This window comes from Protopterus annectens, chromosome 13.part0 (assembly GCF_019279795.1).
Source record: "Protopterus annectens isolate FY-2018-M chromosome 13.part0, PAN1.0, whole genome shotgun sequence".
Classification (NCBI taxonomy): domain Eukaryota; kingdom Metazoa; phylum Chordata; order Ceratodontiformes; family Protopteridae; genus Protopterus; species Protopterus annectens.
This window is the reverse complement of record NC_056747.1, coordinates 1,369,163,567-1,369,182,881: the sequence shown is the minus strand read 5'-3', so window position 1 is coordinate 1,369,182,881 and position 19,315 is coordinate 1,369,163,567. Positions and strand designations below refer to the sequence as shown.

The following is a 19,315-nucleotide window of genomic DNA, read 5'->3' as shown; positions in this document are numbered from 1 at the left end:
TGTTTTGTACATGAGGCACACTTCACAATCTAGAGACCAACGTCAGTGATATCCCTACAGAGATGTGGCAATGTGACAAAGAATCCTGTATCTGGCCAAGGCTATAAAGGACATTTTGCTTGACAGGACAAGGAAGGTCTCTTGGCAGAGTTCTCAAAATAAAATTATACTTGAGAGAAGTCAGTTTGACCTGATGCATGGAAAAGATAAGCTACAGTAGGAACACTCGAGCCAGAGTACAGAAGACTGGTCAAATAGGCTGTTCACTTGTAATCAGAATAATGTGCAGAAACTTTGGATATGTTTAGCAGCACTGTTACTAACCAGCATTTCCACCAATTATCAGCACTGTTAATGAAGACAGTACAGTAAACTCAGTAACTGGCTTCCATGGGGATTGATAGATGCCGGATAACTAGTTTCTGGTTGCTTAAGTTACTGTTAAAAATAGGCTCGACTAATACTGTACCCTGTACTATTCATTTGGTTTGCCTTGTTCTCTGGTTTCTGAGAATTTATTCAGTGTTCTTTTTTATAAAAACTCTAAAAATGTAAGATGTTTCTGCAGAGGGTTTACAGTGTAACACATGAAAATTGTACTATATTTCTGCCCTTAAATGAGACTGGCACCTGTTCAGTATGAGCTTGGGTAATTAACAGACTATTCCAGTCTCTCTACTGTTTCCAGTTACAGTACAATCTTATCAATTCTTAGTTTTCACACAGCTTATTCATTTAATGTCTTCAGACCAGACTTGCATGCAAGCAACCAGAGCACAGCTATTTTAATAAAATGTTTTCTTGCCTTTATTTTGGGAGCAAGGATAACTTGATCCTCTTGTCCAGCATAGCTGACCCCTTTCTCATGGGGGAAGTATATGAAAATGTGCTGGAAAATCTTCAGTAGTAAAGCCCTCTTAACTTTTAAGAAGCAGTGCAGATTTTTGCCCTTTGTGTGGAGTGTCACTATCTTCCTGGAACTTTTATTGGTCTTTAATTTGGTACTGTGCTTTTTTGGGCATAAAATTGTATAGCTGTGTAACCCAGAATGTCTTAATTGTAACAGTTTGGGGTTCCAGGGCCACTACAGTTGTATTTCTTCCCCATTTTGCAGAGTAAGCATTAAAGATGGGCCTTTCAGTGTAGGATTCCATCTGGGATGTTTGGTAGTCACTACCTGTTTTGTTCCTTCATGGGTAGCTCACTACAGAAGTAGCCAGAATCTGGATAAAGATCCACTTTGGGAACCATGAAGACTTATAGCTTTGTTTGCAGATTACTGTTTCAACTGACTGCAGTCTGTACAATGCATTCTGATACTTTTCTGTTGACTGAGTTTCACATGAAAATGTGCAGCTCCAAATCAGATGGTTCTGTCCCAGGAATTAAACGTGTTTTTTCCTGTAAGTGGATCATCTATTTGGGTGAGGGGGGTGTTGCTATCTCAGAGGGGATTGGTGTGGATCATGGTTTCCTTCATGATGCTGGAGGGATTCTTGAATTTTGTTATAGTAGTAAATTAAGAATTTGCCTTGTTGGCCTTCAGTCAGGAACAACTGCTGGGAGACCATTTTCATAGCAGTTGGTAAACCAGTCTCCATGAGCAAAGGTATGCATTTGCTTATTAATTCATCCATGTAAAATGATGCAAAGACTTCTAACAAATCAAGGACTTTAGAAATGTTCTCAGTCCTCATTCTCACCTTGGACTTCACATGAACACCTTTCTTTACATGACCCACCTGCTCCAAGGGTCTTGTTTTCTGAACTTGGATATTTCAGACTTTCCTAGCAAAAGCACGCTCCTAGCTGGAGGAGTCAAGCTAATGCATTCCTTTAACACACCGTCATACCACAACCTCTTAGAGCAAGAAATGGGGACAATTAAGTATTGCTCTTGGAAAATTGATATTTTCTGAAGGGTGTCAAGTCTGAAGTTCAAATGTCTCATTTTCTAATTTCACTGTAATGATTTGCCACTAATTTGCCAGAAAACCTTAATTTAATGAAAAATGGACCAATAATTAGGCAAAAATCTGCAGTTGTGAGGTTAACATGCCCCCTGCTGCATTACATATTAAAAGAATACAGTTGAAACACAGCAGTAACTTCAGCTTATGAAGCTGTATTGTTCCACAGCCCTGCATACATTTTTATTTGCTTTTCAACAATCCCATTAGAATCATCAGTGAAACTGAAATACATTTTTTATAAAGTGTCTATCTGTCTGTGTCTGTCTCTGTGTCTTCTGGGTTTGGTATTCCTGAACGTGTAGTAAATACTTTTAAGGTGACTCGTAGTCAGCAGGGGCTTCCCCTTTATTTTGTTTACATGCCTGTATTTTAGACTAGTCAGTATTTTAGACCTAACTTTTCCCTAAACTTTAATATTTGGTAAACTTTTGGGCATAGTATGCAAATCAGCAGGGGTCCAAGAATGATCAACTTCTGTTGGCCCCCAGAATTTCCCTGAGTTGCCAAAAGATCCCCTCCAGAGGTTTCTATCTCCTGTTGTACCCTGTCATGCGAGTGTGATATACAGACGTATCCAATACTAATGCCCCTGTTGGAAGTAGAAGCTCTCCAAGAGGGATAGGAAGAACCCCCTTGACTGCAGAAGCCTGCTCACAAAATGAGGATTGAACAGGGGAACTAGTCTGGAGATGTAACAGTATCACACAGACTGGGTGTCCACCAGACAGTTGATTGAAAGGTAGGGGTCTGGGAAATGGCAGAATCTTGGACAGCAGGTTCCCACACCTTTGCATATGGGGGTGGGGGTACAGTAGGTGCTCTTCCAAAATTTCTGCTCTTTAGTCTTCCTCAGTTTGTTCCAAACCTAATAAGACAGGATAAAGAGATACATCTTTACTGGTCTGTATTGCCTTTTAACCTCTTACCTGTTGCAACAATTTTTTAGCATCCTGCAACTCTCTTAATGCTGGCTTTCCCAAAGTGCTTCTTGTGTACCAAGAATAAAACACTCATTTGTTCCCCAATTTGCTTTTCTTTTTTCCAAAATGCCTTTTAATGTAATCAGTTTAGTCCTGTCAACTTCATTTAATGGAAGTACCCCATCGGAACAAAGCTGACGTGCAAATGCGTACAACTTTCCCATGCATAAAATACGCAGGTATTCCCTCTTCAGGGATTTGATCTTGCTTGCTTATCTTTGCAAGTGTTGAGGCATACCTTACAAGTTATGGATTCTGGCAATTCAGAGGACAATAACTAGCCTTCATCACCATACAGGGAGGGAAGGGTAAGAAGTCTGGCATCCTGCAGTGACAGATGTTTCATTCATCCTTTTCCCACAGCATCCCTTGTTTTCATCCAAGTGTGAGTTCAAGTTGACAGCTCCAGCATTGTGATTGGGATAACTGGGCGGATAGGTACTGTCCAGAACTGACCACTTTTGGACCCTCTGAGGGTACTTCCACGCAATCACACCTACATTCCAGTATGCTATGGGCTCATAAACTTTAACTTTGAGGTACAACACCTCTCATACTGAGGGTACTGCCCTTGACAAGTTGCTGTCTTGTTTGTCCTTTGCTGTATATGCACATTTGATAACTTGTTCTCATTTGGGGGGCCTTCCCACTGCCAACACTTCTGTGGGGTCCTCCCACTATACATTTGCTTAATTCATACCTGTAAAATGATGCAAAAATGTTCTCATTCCTTCGTGAAGTCCAAGGTGAGAATCACTAATACCTTCCTTTTACATGACCCACCTGCTCCAAGGGTCTTTTCTGACCTTGGATATTTCAGACTTCCCTAGCAACAAACACTCCTAGCCTGGAGGGATTTAGGCTAACCAATTCCTTTAACATGCCCTGCTCCTTAACGCTCTGTTGCATATATTAAAAGAATGCAGCTGAAACACAGCAGTGGCTTTAGCTTATGAAGCTGTATTTTCTACAGCCCTGCATATAAATTCTATTTGCTTTTTAACAATCAGTCAATGAAACAAATTGAATTTTTTTAATCTATCTTGTCCAATAAGTTTGCTACCACTACAACTCTCCATTAATTTTCTAAACTGTTTCTCAAGGTGTGTAACATGGCTATACAGTGTTCCCCATCTTAATTTGGTCATGACTGACTCATGGAAGTGGGAGAGGTCACTGATCATAACCTGCTTTTCCACCAGCTATTAACCTACCTCAGTTCATCTTGCACAAGTTTTATCTTTTAAGCCAAACTAAGTTGTCACTTGGGGAGGGGGGTTGTACAGCAATTTTCCAGTGTGGGAGGCCATGGAAAACCAACATGGTCAAATCTTTAGAGCACCTTGCCAACCACACGTGACATTCAAAAGATCTCCAAAACAATTTTGTTTATGCATGGTGTAAATTGTTACCCCAGTGATGTCAGTTGCCCTGCTAGACAGGGGTCCAGGGAAGTAAATATTGAGAAGAAATGGCTAGGCTTGTATAGACCCTAGGGCCGATAGCTTAGTACCAACCTATGAACAAAACATTCGGAACCAATTATTTTCTATAGTGTTATAAAAAAGTTTACAAGGCAAGATACTTCACAACACTGACAGCATAAGACAATTTGGAAATCCACTACACAAAATGCAGCATTAAATATTGCCCCCTTTCATAACTCTTGCTCTAATCCTAATCTGTGAACTCTTGCACAGTCTTGCCCCTAATGCCAAACTTGTATATTGGGTTGAAACCTGTATGTACACACTACCCTGCTCGAACAAACTGAATTGCAACTAATGCCTTTGAACTGTACAAAACAAGGATTCCCCATTATCCTTAACCTAAGTTTTAATGTAGGTGTTCAGTAAAGGGTGACTGACCATATTTTAAAACCCTGTTCAACAGGGACAAATGGTTATGCTAGGGTTATAACAATCCTCAAAGGGTTTAGTATACTCTTGACATTAGTCCACTGTGGACAGTGATGCAAATGTCTGAGATGGGCTAAAGCAGTGGGAAGACAGGGTTAGTGTAATGCACACATTGTATTAAGTACTTGTAGTACAAGTACTCCTTTCTACACACCCCTCTACATCAATGGGAATGACATGAGCTGTTGTGGACCTCTGTTTGCTTATGACCTGTAAGATTGCAAGAATAGGGAAGTCCATGCAGGGGGAAGATTTGGCTGGATTGAAGGGATTTTAAGATGGAGTTTGAATTTGGGGTATTACTCTGGGTCGCCCAAGAGCTTACCAAAGAATGGGAGCTTGTACTGAAAAGGTTTGTGTGCTGGACAGAAGCTTTGTGTTAAGGGTGAAAGACTGTGCTTACAGTTGTATGTAGAGTAGTTGGGGGAAATTGTTACAGGAGGGTAAATTTGAGCTCTGCCTGTATGTACTGGGCTAGTGACTGAAGTGCCTAAAGTCTGGACTACAGGAAGACACTCCAGCTCCTAGCTGTAGTGCTCTAGGTTTAACTGGCCTGCCAGACATCTAAGACTAACAGAATGAAGGAGGCATTATCTGAGGAAGTGATTTCAGTTTTGGAAGAGGGGATTAGAGAATTCTTGTCCGTAAATTGTGGGAAGAGCAGTTCTTTTAGGCCCATTATAAATGGGTCACTTGACTAAAGTGATGGGGGGGGGGGGGATGCGATGTCAGGGAGAAGGTTGGTAGAATTTTTCCAAATGTAGGCGTGTCTCGTAGACTTTGTGGTTAACAAAGATGTTTTAGTAGACATGCGCAATAAGGAGAGACACTAAAAATGATTTGGGAGGAATAAATGTAAGATTGTGTGCACCTCTGTATGCTGTTAAGTGTATACAGTCCTACACAGTCCTACATTTTATAACCCTGTCTAGGGTCAATGATGGACACAGAAGGGGAGCAATATGGAAGAGATGGACAGCAGTGGTCACCTTTTATTGGCATGCAATAGTGCTTGCATTAAATTCCTCCTGATGTAGAGAGATGTGGTTGGGAGGGTGGCCTAATGGTTAAAGTGTTTGCCTTACAAACACAAGGTACAGTGAGTCTCACAAGGGATAATTGGCTAAGCTTGGACCAGTAATTGTAATGAGAATGCCATGGAAGCACATCAAGTTCTGTAGACAGTGCTGTGGTCCTTGTAGAAGGAAGTTTAATGCTGTTACTGTCCTGTGGTAGGAGGGACAGAAAACAGCAGAGCCTTTTAGCTTGCTAGCATAGGAGGTCTAAAGGACTCAAACCTGAAACTGAGGAGAGTATGCAAAGGAAGTGTAAACTGGACATTCTATTAAGATGAACAAAGTAGTTTACGGGCCTTATGGGGAAGACTGAATTGGGGGGGGTTAACCAGGATATGGAAACAGTTGTGGGGATCATGATGAAACCAAAAGGTGGTCTTTTTCATGGGATTAATGTAGCTTTAATACATGTTGAACTGTTTGCATCACACTCTGACATCAAGCAAGTATTTATTAAAGCTATCTGTTGCCATTTTGGGATTAAACTGCCAGGCAACATTTAAAATGAGAGGTCTGTACATATCATCTGGGGGAGGAATTGGCAATGGCCCCAGACAAACATTACATTAAGGATAAATACCCTGGGCCACGTGGAGAGCTGATCCACTAACTGCTGGGTCTGGGCAGGCTGATCCACTAACTGCTGGATCTGGGCAGGTTCAGAAGCTTACTGGTAGATGGGTGTGCCCCTGGACTTGCACCAGAGCCTTTGCTTCAAAGGCCTTTTAGCTGAAGTTCGTTTGTGCTCCTTGTGAGCTGTTGTATGCACTGTCTCCTTTCACTGCTTTTTCTGATTTCCCATTAGATGTAATGGGATCCTATCTCGCCTACATTCCGAACAGATGGGTTCGGAGCCGATCCATCGGCTCCGACTCTGCAACTAATACACTAGCACGAAGTCTCTCATTGGCTGGGCTACTCCCTATCCCAGGATGCACTACACCTGCTTCCCCAGATCTCGTTTGCCGCTTAACAAGCTGGACGTGGTCTCGACTTGGCTGGAGCTAAGTGGTTATTTTTACCTTATTGGTCCTTGACCTAGGGAATTTTTGTCCATATTAACCAAACAGCTGTTTTAACAGCTATTTCTTGCCTTTTGTGGCTATTTCTGATTGTTTTTTGTTGAGTGCTTGTTTCCAGAAATTTAATTTGTTCAGTCGGGCAAGGCCCGTTTAAGTTAGAGGGCCTATGCCCTACCTTTTGAGTGTTTTTAGTTTTTATTAACCTTTGGTTAGTTGTTTTTTTGGGCAAAGCCCGTTTAAATTAGAGGGCTTTGGGCCGTTTAACTTTTCAAATTGTTGTGAGGTAAACTTTCACCAGTACTCGCGCCAGTGTGTCTCGCGCTTTTCAGTTGGCGCATTTTGTGTGTAGTGCTATACTTGTTGTAGTAGAGTAGTATTTCCTTAGAGTTGTACTTGTTGTGGCCTGTATCATGTCTAAGGAACAAAAGTCAGGTTTTAAAAAATGCACTCGGTGCAAATATAAAATGTCCATTACAGACAGTCATTCAGTATGTGTTTATTGTTTGGGGCCGAAACATCTGCAAGAGACTTGTAGCGTCTGTCATGCGTTCTCATCTAGAGTTCTTCAAGAACGCAAGAACAAATTAATATTGAAAGGGCTTATCAAGCCTTCTTTTGAGGAAGCCTTAGATCTTCCTGTTGCTTCCAAAAAGAATCTTCTTCCTCGGCTCCACTGACTTCGGGGCCGAGGGTCGAAGGGTCTGCCTCGATACCTCCTACCTCGGCTCCATTGCCTTCGGAGCCGCAAGTTGGAGTATCGAGAGGTGAATCCCCTCCATCGGTTCCAATGGCTTCGGAGCCGGTGGAAGTGTGCAGCTCAGACTCTTCCCCCTCTGCTCCGGAGAAGGCTCCTTCGGTGCCGATGGTGGTCCATGCTGTGGTGGAGTCGGCGCCGATAGCATTGGAGCCGTTTCGGAGCCGGTCCCCTTCTCTCTCGGAGCCGAGAGGAAAGTCTTCTCTATTGTCTACCTCCTCTAAATCATCGAGACTTTCAGATTCGGACCTGGATAGGGTTTTACAGAGGCTATTCCAATCTCCAGTGTTTACTAAATTGGTCTCTGCTCCAGCACAGTTAGCTTCGGAGCCGATCCCCCCCTCCAACACATTCGATTCCTCCTCCAACCTCCTCGGAGCCGTTGGAGTCGGTGGAGCAAAGCGGAGCCATACGGTCGGAGCAGAGACCCCTTCGAGGTCTCTCTGTTCCGACTGTGCTTCCTACCCTGTCCTCCGGGTCAGGGTTTGGTACTGCGACCTCTTCAGCCGGGCCCGAGGGGAATACTTTGGGATTGGGTGCTTCGGTGCCTAGTCTTCCTCTCGGAGCATCGGCTGCTGGAATTCCCAGTGCCATCGTGGCCTCTAGACCAGTGACCTCCTTGGATTCTGGAGGTCCGGCCTTTGAGGCCATGAGGAGCGCGCTGGCCATGCCTTTGCTGGTTCAGCAAGATTCTACCTCACCGTCCCCAGATTTGGAGACTGGTGCCTCTGTTGTGTTGCAGCCCCCCGGCAGCAGGGCCCCAGGGCCTGAGGATACCCCCATCGGGTTCCTTCTTCGGTGGTCCGTCCGAAACTGCTTCGGACGAACCCCCACGGAAGAAATTGTGTAAGAGGAAGCACGTAGACTCCCAAGATGAGTCTGTTACATCGGATACTGACCTCGATGACGCAGAAGGGTCCCCCAAATCCTCTTCGGATGATGTCTCCTTCTCAGATATCTTGGAGATTCTGAGACAGAGGTGACTGGCAAGCCAAAACCCCTTCAGCTGAGGAGTCAGTCTTCCTCGAGGCCTTTGGGGCCCAGCCTTCCGCCTCCTGGGCGTCTCCGCCCTTCGATGAACTCCTTGATTTGGTTTCTCGAAGGGCGTGGGAACACCCTGATTCTGTGGAACCGGTGCCTGCGAGGCCCAATAAATTTTTGTCAGCCCCCCCAGAAGGAGTTTCTCACAAAGGGTGTGCCTGTAGATGCTTTGGTGGTGGCTTCTGCCACACAGCAGGACGTGGCAGAGGCTTCGACGTCTGTTCATCCTCCTAATAAGGATTCTAGGAGTATGGATAGGCACGGAAGCGCCCTGTCTTCAGCGGCCTTTGCTTTACGGTCGCTAAACTACTTATGTCATTTTACGAGGCTCCAAAGGGATCTTCTCAGAGCTAAATGACTCTCTTGTTGGTAACCTACCTGAGGCGCTGGCCCAGACTTGGCGCACAGATGACTACCCTCTTTTCTATTAACTCGTCCATGAGGCTCATTTCATATGCGGCCGAAGGGGCGAGTAGAGCAGCGGGAACAGGCGTTGCCCTCAGGAGACAAGCCTGGTTACGCTTGTGTTCGTTCGCGGAGGCCTTCAAGTCTTCCTTCGCCGACGCCCCCTTTGATGGGTCATCTTTGTTTGGACCCAAGGTGAAGGACACACTAACTCGGTGCGAGCAGGAGGGCAAGACTTTGACTGCCGTTGGGGCCCGATTTTCTGCTCCTTCTAGGCCTTACCCCAAGGCTGGGAGAGGAGGGAAAATGTGGTTTAGAAAATCTCAGAAGTCTTTCCCTACTCCACCCAGTGATTCCCCCTCCAGAGGCAGGGGGGGGGAATTTTGGAAGACGCCGCCCCAGAGGTGGCAGAGGCCCCCGTAACTCTGGAGACCGCGATTCCTTTTGTGGTTCTTCATACAACCAGCGTTCCTGAGTTGTTGCCCGACTGTGCTACTCCGGAGCCAGTCGAGGGTCGCTTTGCGGCGCACCCACAAGCTTGGGAATCCATAACAAGCGATCAGTGGGTGCTTCGCATTATTACCGGAGGATATATCATCCCCTTCAACAAACCCCCCTTTCTTTAAGGGAAATCCCGGACGTACCACCCAGTCAGCGGGATCAGGCAGCATAAAGCTGCTAGAAAAAAAGAGCCATCCAGCCTGTCCCCATCGACCAGATCGGATCAGGAACTTAAAATTATTTTTGGTACCAAAAAAGACAGGGGACTTCAGGCCCATTTTGGACCTCAGTTCATTGAATCGTTTCGTAAAGAAGTCCAAATTCCGAATGGTCACTCTTCAATCTATTCTTCCTTTGTTGGAAAAAGATGCATGGATGTGCTCCATAGATCTCCAGGACCCTTACTATCACATTCCCATAGCTCGAGTCCAGGAGACATTTATGCTTCCGCCTCGGAGTCAGTCATTTCCAATTCCGAGCACTGCCCTTTGGTCTCACCACAGCCCCCAGGGTGTTCAAGTGTCTGGCAGTGGTAACTGCTCACCTGAGAAGTCTGGGATTCCAGGTGTTTCCTTATCTAGACGACTGGCTCCTTACTGCCACCTCCGAGCATCTACTACTCCAAGCGCTCAGAGCCACGTTCACCTTGGGCCGTTTCTTGGGGATCACGTTCAATTTGCAAAAATCTGTACTACAGCCATCTCAGCGTATTACTTTCATAGGCGCAGACTTAAACACAAAAAGAATGCGCGCCTTTTTACCGGCAGCAAGAATTCAGGTCTTACAAGATCAAGTCAAATCCTGTCTCCCCCTACAAAGAGCCCCCGCCCATCGGATCCTACAACTGTTGGGCTCGATGGCGTCGACCATACTTTTAGTTCCCTTGGCCAGACTTCACATGCGAATTTTACAATGGCTACTGTCGGTTCAATGGTCTTATCAGGAACTTCCCTTGAACCACTTAATCATAATCACGGAAAGTTGCCGTCGAGATCTGCATTGGTGGCTTCTCCAATCAAATCTCGACCAGGGGCGACCCTTTATACCTCAATGTCCCGTTGCCACTGTGGCTACGGACGCCTCCCAGGTAGGGTGGGGGGGTCATTACCTGGACAGGTCGGTCCAAGGCACATGGCACATCCAGGAAACACATTTACATATCAATGTCCTGGAGATGAGAGCGGTACTATTGGTACTCCAAGCTCTCCATCACGCTCTCCCACAGGGCCCGATTACTATCCTATCCGACAACATGTCGGTGGTGTGGTACATAAACAAGCAAGGTGGAACCAGGTCTTACCCACTATGCAGAGAAGCCATGAGACTTTGGCACTGGGCGGTAGCTACCAACCGCTTTCTAATGGCAACGCACATACCGGGGAAGTCCAATGTGATTGCGGACAGATTAAGCAGGACCATTCTTTTACCCCACGAGTGGTCCCTCAACCAGGGTGTAGCTGCGAAAATCTTCGACAGATGGGGTCTTCCTTGCTGCGACCTGTTTGCCAGCCCTCACAATGCGAAATGCAGAGAGTTCTTCACACTGTTTCCTTCTCAGGGACAGATTCCCAGGGACACTCTGACTCGCATTTGGCCCCCCGGTCTTCTCTACGCCTTCCCTCCGTTCCCCCTCCTACCGAGGGTGATACAGAAGGCCATTTACATGGAGAGCGAGATGATTTTGATTGCCCCGCACTGGCCTCGTCAAGTTTGGTTTCCTTTCCTACAGAGGCATGCGATAGAAGGTCCATGGTTTTTGGATCTGGTGCCAGACCTGTTGACTCGTCAGTCAGGATGGCTTCATCCGTCTCTCAGGTCCCTGAAGTTGGCAGCATGGTTACTCCACTTCCATCCTTAGTCCGAGACAATGCTCTTTCGCCGGACGTGGTCCACATACTGTCTTCTCATAAACCTTCCACCATCAAACTTTATTCCAGTAAATGGAAAAGGTTTGCCTTCTGGGCTCAAGAACGGGGTATAGATCCTCTCACTGCACCAGTATCGGAGGTTCTGAATTTTCTGGCCTCCCTTTTTCAGTCGGGCTCTTCAGTTTCTACCATTAAGGTTCAGTTAGCGGCTATCTCTAATTTTCATGCTTCATTTGAACCTTCATTGATGTCTCACAAACTTTGTAAGGCTTTCCTTAAAGGGGCTTGGCTCCTTAGGCCTCCTTTATCTCATCCTGTCCCCCTTGGGATTTGAATATGGTTCTTGCTGCCCTAACTGCCCGTCCTTTCGAACCAACTGCTACTTGTGATTTAAAATTTCTGTCTTGGAAAACGGCCTTTTTAGTAGCCATAACATCTGCTAGGCGAGTTTCAGAACTTCAAGCTCTTTGTTCTGATCCTCCCTATTTGATTTTTCACAAGCATAGAGTTTCATTGAAATTAAACCCTGCATTTATACCAAAAGTGGCCTCCTCTTTCTGTATTCAACAAACTATAGAACTCCCTGTCTTTTTCCCAGAATTCTCTAACGCAGAATATACTTTGCATCAATTGGACGTACATGGACAACTGCGTTTTTATTTGAATAGAACCACTCAAACGCGGAAATCGAATCAATTGTTTGTTTCCTTTGCAGTGAACAAATTGGGTCAACCGGTAACAAAAACCTCCATATCTAAATGGATTAAAGATTGTATCATTTTTATTTATTCACAGGCTAACAAAGACCTTCCCTTTCCAGTCAAGGCTCATTCTACCAGGGCAATGGCTACTTCTGTAGCTTTTCACTCCAAGTTATCAATAGATGATATTTGTGCTGCGGCAACTTGGACTTCTCCGCACACTTTCATTTCTCATTACAAATTGGATGTGGTTTCTCGAGGCAGAGCTTCCTTTGGTTCCACAGTTCTCAGGAGTGTGTTCCAATGAGCCACCCGGGATGTAGGTGCTAGGGACGCTGTCCCATCTGTTGTGAATGTAGGCGAGATAGGATCCCATTACATCTTTTAGTTATGTACTTACCATAACTTCGGATGTATGGGATCCATCTTGCCTACATTCATAAGTACCCACCCTCCTTCCCCCTTCCATTCGGATTTAGAGGAGCTGTAGTCTCTTTTTTCTTGGAGATCTTTCTTGAAGAACTTTAGTTGGTTATAGTGACTACTAATTTTTCTGTTTGCATGTATGTATGAAAGCGAACAAACAAGATCTGGGGAAGCAGGTGTAGTGCATCCTGGGATGGGGAGTAGCCCAGCCAATGAGAGACTTCGTGCTAGTGTATTAGTTGCCGAGTCGGAGCCGATGGATCGGCTCCGAACCCATCTGTTGTGAATGTAGGCGAGATGGATCCCATACATCCGAAGTTATGGTAAGTACATAACTAAGTTAAGTGCTGTTTTATCCATGTCCACTTTTGAATAGTGGACACTAATCTGCTTCATACCAGACTTTTATATGGGGTCATTGCTTTTCCTCAAGCGGCTTTGTGATCTGCTCCTGAGTTCATTTTAAACAAATCACTAAACTTATCTGAAGTCCAGGCCACATAGTGGGCCTTCTGAAACCTGTGATGGGACTGCATCTTGAAGCTTGCAGTTAATATCTCCTGTCTTAACTGTTTGCTAAATTAGTTGCTAACCCCCATGGTGGGGATCTGATTTTCAGATTAGGTATAAGGTGAACATTTCTGTGCAATGGATGTCCCAGCAGCTGGTTACCTTACTAAGGTTTAAAAAAAACTTTTCCAGTTAAGTAGAAATTACATAAAATTGAGGGCTTTCTCAACTTCAGTTCTGTGAAACCATTTATTTCTTATATGAATCAATATAACTTTTGTGGGTAGTAAAAATTGATAACATTTGCATCCCACCCCCAGCTTCTGCAGTAAGCCCAAAAATGGTCCATTGGGATCTGTGTTGTACCCTAATACAAAAGAAAACAGTTTATAAACTGTAGCATATAGAAAATGTCTAACTTTGTGACCAGTAAAAATAAAACCGCTGTTACATAAGCAGAATATCCAGTTGGTATGGGCATTAACTCATGGGGGGAGTGGAAGCATTACAGTACCTGCACATTATCTCTTTTGGTATCTTCCACCCTCTTCAAACTATGTAATCCAGACAGTAAATGTCTCAAGTCAGTTTAAATTGCTTGTTCATATCAAAGTACATAATGTGGTGGTTATTGGGTAGAAAAAGCTCACTATACTGTGAGAATTAGTTGTAGTAACAAGGGGCTGTAGTTTGGGGTAATAAACCTTTCCCACCACTTAACTTGTATTGTCAAAATACATCTTATCCTTAATGCCTTCTCTATCCTTGTCCTTGTAGGTGTTGAAAGGGCAAATGGAATAAAGGTCACTTCAGTGTTTCTGGTTATTTTTATATACTCTTTAACCTCCAATGTATAATGTTTTAGTTCATAGAACTGAAGTCTTAGAAGAAGGCTCCCTCTGTATAAAGCTATTCCAGTCCACTGGAAGTTGTGTATGTTTAGTACCACAGCTGGAGTGTCTCAAAGTTCAACTACAGCCGATTCAGAAGTGCAGTGTATAGATGCATTTCTCTTGGCTTAATAGCTTGCAGGAGCAAAGCTTTTCTTGATGCCAAACAATGGAATGCTTGCAAAGCACTGCATGGTACTATCTGACTCTGACTACACCCTTTTTTTTTTGGGGGGGGGGGTTGTGGCATTTGACTTGTGATAGTCTCATCTTTTAATAAACGTCCACATTATTCCCAAGGTGTGTAAGGGTCCATTCATTTTCCTGACCAAGAAATGCAGGATGAGTAAGAATTAGGACAGGTGAAGAGGATGAAATGGCTCCTTTCTTGCAGTACAGGAATACTGGCCTGGGGGAGCAAGGAATGACCAGATGTATTCTGTCTTTAGTGGGATTGGGGTGGGGTCTGTCGAGTGGGATTGGGCTGGGGTGTGTCCTGTCTCTGCTTTCTTGACCAAGGCAGCAGACGCTCTAAACTCAGTGCAGTTTAGAAGCTGGAGACCACATGCCTCCTTCCAACATCACACCACACAGTAACCACCTTGAGCCAAAGGCTACGTAGAAAAGTCCCACGGTATGCTAGCCCTGGCATGGCCCCATCATGCTCTGATTTGTTCTTGTCCCTGCTGAGTCTACAGCCTCCCTGTAGAGGGGGCCCTGGTGCAAGTCTCACCAGGGGTATCATGCATACAGACCACAGGAGGGACAACACTGGGTAGGTAGCCAAAGGGACTGAATGCTTCACTGGCGTTGCTTCACTAAGGGGGCAGACAGGTTGTGCTAGCAGCTTTTTACAGGAGGGGGCAGACAGGTTGTGCTAGCAGCTTTTTACAGGAGGGGGCAGACAGGTTGTGCTAGCAGCTTTTTACAGGAGGGGGCAGACAGGTTGTGCTAGCAGCTTTTTACAGGAGGGGGCAGACAGGTTGTGCTAGCAGCTTTTTACAGGAGGGGGCAGACAGGTTGTGCTAGCAGCTTTTTACAGGAGGGGCAGACAGGTTGTGCTAGCAGCTTTTACAGGAGGGGCAGACAGGTTGTGCTAGCAGCTTTTACAGGAGGGGCAGGCAGGTTGTGCTAGCAGCTTTTACAGGAGGGGGCAGGCAGGTTGTGCTAGCAGCTTTTTACAGGAGGGGGCAGGCAGGTTGTGCTAGCAGCTTTTTACAGGAGGGGGCAGGCAGGTTGTGCTAGCAGCTTGTTACAGGAGGGGGCAGGCAGGTTGTGCTAGCAGCTTGTTGCAGGAGGGGGCAGACAGGTTGTGCTAGCAGCTTGTTACAGGAGGGGGCAGACAGGAGAGTATTGGCAAGTTTGCTTTGTTTGCTTTAGTATCATAGTGAGCACTGCTGTGTAGACATGTGCTCGCATCTCTTGTAACCTTTTGTAGTAGGTGTAGCAGTAAAAGGCAGTCCAGAGATCCTTGTGGTTTTGACTTTAAGGTTGTTTTGGGGGAAATGCTGCACAGAAGGGGTTGTGATTTCTCTGCACAGAAGGGGTTGTGATTTCTCAAGATCTGGAGAAGTATGCATATCGACACAGAACTGAACCAAACTACTGTAGCTTTTTTTTTCTGTTGCTAGAAGTACATGAGCACCTTGTGACATTAATCCTGAGCATTTACTTGTGCTTTTTATGTGAGCAGACCTGAGTGCCATGATTCATCCTGAGCATTTACTTGTGCTTTTTATGTAAGCAGACCTGAGAATGAGCCATGTTTTTAGCTTGTTTGCTAACTAGGCATCTTTGCTCTTTCTGTGCTTGACAGATCCGAAGTATATCCAGGGCTTTGGCAAGACCGGTATCCTCTTTCAGCAGGCCTCCAGTCTGGAACGAACAGGTAATCATGTACAGTGAACCTTGTGTAATATAAGCTAATGACAGTAATCCTTTAGTAACAAGTGGAGTGAGTTTCTATCTCCTATGACCTGCTATAACTGGAAACTCATTGTAAATGGGTTTCTGCTCAACTTTGAGCTAGTCCGATTCAGCTAGTCCAGGAGTAGCTAGTCTGTGCCAGTGACCAAGTCAGGATAACCTAAAGGCAGCTTTTTGTGGGAGGAGGTGGGGGCATAACCTACCACATAGCTGATTTCTTACCCGGCTCTAGTGTAGAAGTTTTAGTTGACCAGCCATAGTTGTAGGCTTAGTGGCACAATAGCTTAATGTCTTTGCCTCTCAAGCACAATGTACAGAGTTCAATTCTGACCTCAGACAGATGCCTGTGTGGAGTTTTTTCAGTGTCCTCTGGGGTTCCTCCTGCATCCCCCAAAACAGTTTCCATCTCAGTCTCCCCCAAGAATGAGGTGCGCAGATTGTAGATGGTGCCCTATCAAGGGAAGAGCTGTGCAGACAAACTGTAGTGGGCAGGCATGTCTTGTGATGTGCAGTGCTCTCAGAATAGGAACAGACCGCAGACTGCCCACCATGGCAAGGCTAGCAATGCGACCATGAAAACAAATATGGCTGTATGTGAATCCGTCATGACTAATGTCGCCAAATGGGCACGGGTATTTGCCTGTGAAGTGGGTTGAGGATAGTCTACTCAGACTTGCACCAGGAACCCATGCTAATTGTGCAAGGGATGAATGTGGTGGCCACACTGGTCAATAGGAACACAACCCAGTAGCCCTGGGCTTGCTTTTTTATGCACTGCTTGGATAGCATATTTATTTTCATAGATTCTTTCATCCTGTATAAAATGACATGCAGGACATACACAGCTAGATAAACTTTGATTTGTAAATACACTTGTCTAATTCGGACAACATTAGTATGCAGATAATTGCACAACATTAGTATGCAGATAATTGCAGAAGTTGCAATTTTAGCATTTAAACATACCTGCTGTGTTCCTTTCAGGTACAGTTTTCCCTGGAAATTTTTAACTTTTCCCTCTTCTGTATAAACACTAGTGTCACCTAAAGCTTTAGCTAGTTCAGAATAGCGACTTGTAATTTCCCAATTCCTCTGTTCAGAATTGCTATTTATGTCTGTTTTGCATTTCCCATACATCAACACACTATTGGCTACTTAGAATTCACTTTTTCTGCACTTTCTCATTACTACCTTGTTTTCTGTAGTTGTATGCTTCCAAAACTTTCTCTTACCATTACCATACCACTTAAATTGTTAACTACTTCAGATTGTTTATCTGCAACCTGTGGGTATTCGGATCCATATCAGATCCGAGCCGGCAACATCTTTCAAGCATCTTCTCCAAGCTCCTTCCCTTATTCCTCATCTACTACCTTCCCACAGATTTCGTTTGCCACTTCATGCATATGCATTGTGGTCTCTTGCTCCAAGTTTGGTGTAGTAAGTGGTACTTTTTGGTATATTTAGTGTCATTTTTTGGTAATCCCTTTCATCCCTTTCCTCCCGTTAGTGTGTGTTCTGTCAAAAAGTTAAGTTATGAATTTGTGAGGTAGTGTAGGCCTTAACCGTCCCTTGTGTGTGATGGCCACACTGTTATTTGCCTGGGTGTTCCCCCACCTATTTTTGCCATGTAGTGTGTGCGCAGGGTTCGACCCTAGGGTGTTGAAAGAGGAAAGCAAAACTGGTAGCTAAGGGCCTGCTACCAGTTTCTGCATTGGATTTGACTACCTCTACATCTGCTCTAGTAGCTGACCAACCCCCGCCTCAAGACTCTACCTCCCTCTAAGCCTTCTGGGACTAAATCAAAGGATAAAGACTAGGATGAGACTAGAAGAGCGGAAAGGCACCGCAAACTTGTCTCCGGAGCGGCACATTTCCCCGTTTGCTTGGTAAAGCTGTTAGGACCACCTCTCCAGCTCCATTCCCTGAGGTTCTCCCCAGAGCTGACAGAGCCCTTGGCCCAGAGGTAGTCTTCGAGGTAATCTCAGACCAGCCAGTCTGTCGCCTCCTTGCTGTCTTGTCGGAGCTTTACATGGACAGGATGATACGGAGGTTCATTCGGACCCAAATCCAAATGGGAGTCTTGCCAGGCCCCTCCAGCCAGAGAGGACCTCTATGCCCTTCCATCAATCTCCTTCCCCAATCTGACCTGCAGTTTTGGGGTTTATACCTGGGGTTTTGGGATTTATGGATCAGAGGATCCTCTGAGCTGGGAGTTCTGCACACTGTCCCAACATTGACGCCAATGATTTTACCTCTAGTTCCTCAGATCAGACTTGTTTGGATCTGAGAGACTCTGGGCTGAGAACGGGGAGCTGGATCCAAGGGAACGGAGGTGTCTGCTCTGACTTTGTCAGATCCGAGCCATTCCTTCGGAACCCTGGCTACCTTGGCCTCTGCCCCGATCCTCACGACTGAGTCGGGGAGAGCTTCTTTGTTGGTTGTTAAGGCAGTGCACTCCTCCGGCCTTCAACGTGGTAGAGGGTTTTCTCCCGATTGAGACCCCAGCCCATTGCCTTGGACTCTGCCCATGCTGCAGTGGATTTGGTCCCGACTCCCATCAGCTTGTCTCGGACAGCCTGTGCTAGAGGACCCCCAGGTGGATCCTGTCATGGAACTCCCCCATGACTTGAGCCCTCTTCAGAGAGTCCCACTGAGGAGGCTCCCCGTAAGCACTTCTGTAAGAGGAGGCATATGGACTCCCCTGAGTCCCTCAGAGGATACTGATTTTGGATGAAGGTGAGGGTTCCCCCAGGTCACCTCCCGAGGATGTCTCCTTTGGAGACGTCATGGAAATCATCCGTCAGAGGGGAGGTTGGTCCGCCCCAAAACCCTATACAGACAAGTCAGTATTCCTGGAGGCCTTTAGCACAGGCCCATCTACATCCTGGGTGTCACTCCTGCTGCTCCATTAGTGAATCTCATTACCACACTGACATGGAAGGAGCCTCACACCGTAGAGCCAATACCGAAATGCACAGACAGGATCCTTTCTCCTCCCACAGTCAGGCCTGGTACAAGGGATCCTTGGTGGATGCTATGGTGGTTGCAGCTGCCACTGAACTGGCTTAGGAAAGATGTTCATCGTGCATACAGCTGCAGTCATTACAGATGGGTTATCCTGACGTCAGGCAGGTCCTCTGTCAACCGAATTCCAAAGTCTAGGTCCAGCGTCGGTTGTCATGACTTCTTTCCTGATGTCAGTGCGGCAGGGGTATAAGAGGCAGTAAACGCCATTTTCTCCAGTCTTTCTTGCTGCGCAGTGCCCGAAGCAGTTCGTAAGTGCCAGTCGGCCAGCTCCTGAGATTTACAAAAGTATTTCA

At 45.6% G+C, this 19,315-nt stretch overlaps 1 protein-coding gene across 2 annotated transcripts in view; it reads left to right on the top strand.

Annotated features, from left to right (window-relative positions):
• ATP5MC1 (ATP synthase membrane subunit c locus 1) overlaps positions 1-19,315 on the top strand; it is a 215,750-nt gene that overhangs the window by 52,613 nt on the left and 143,822 nt on the right. For both annotated transcript variants that reach the window (XM_044055397.1, XM_044055398.1), the window contains exon 3: positions 15,883-15,954. In XM_044055397.1, the coding sequence (XP_043911332.1) occupies positions 15,883-15,954 (72 nt within the window). The remainder of the gene's footprint in view (positions 1-15,882; positions 15,955-19,315) is intronic.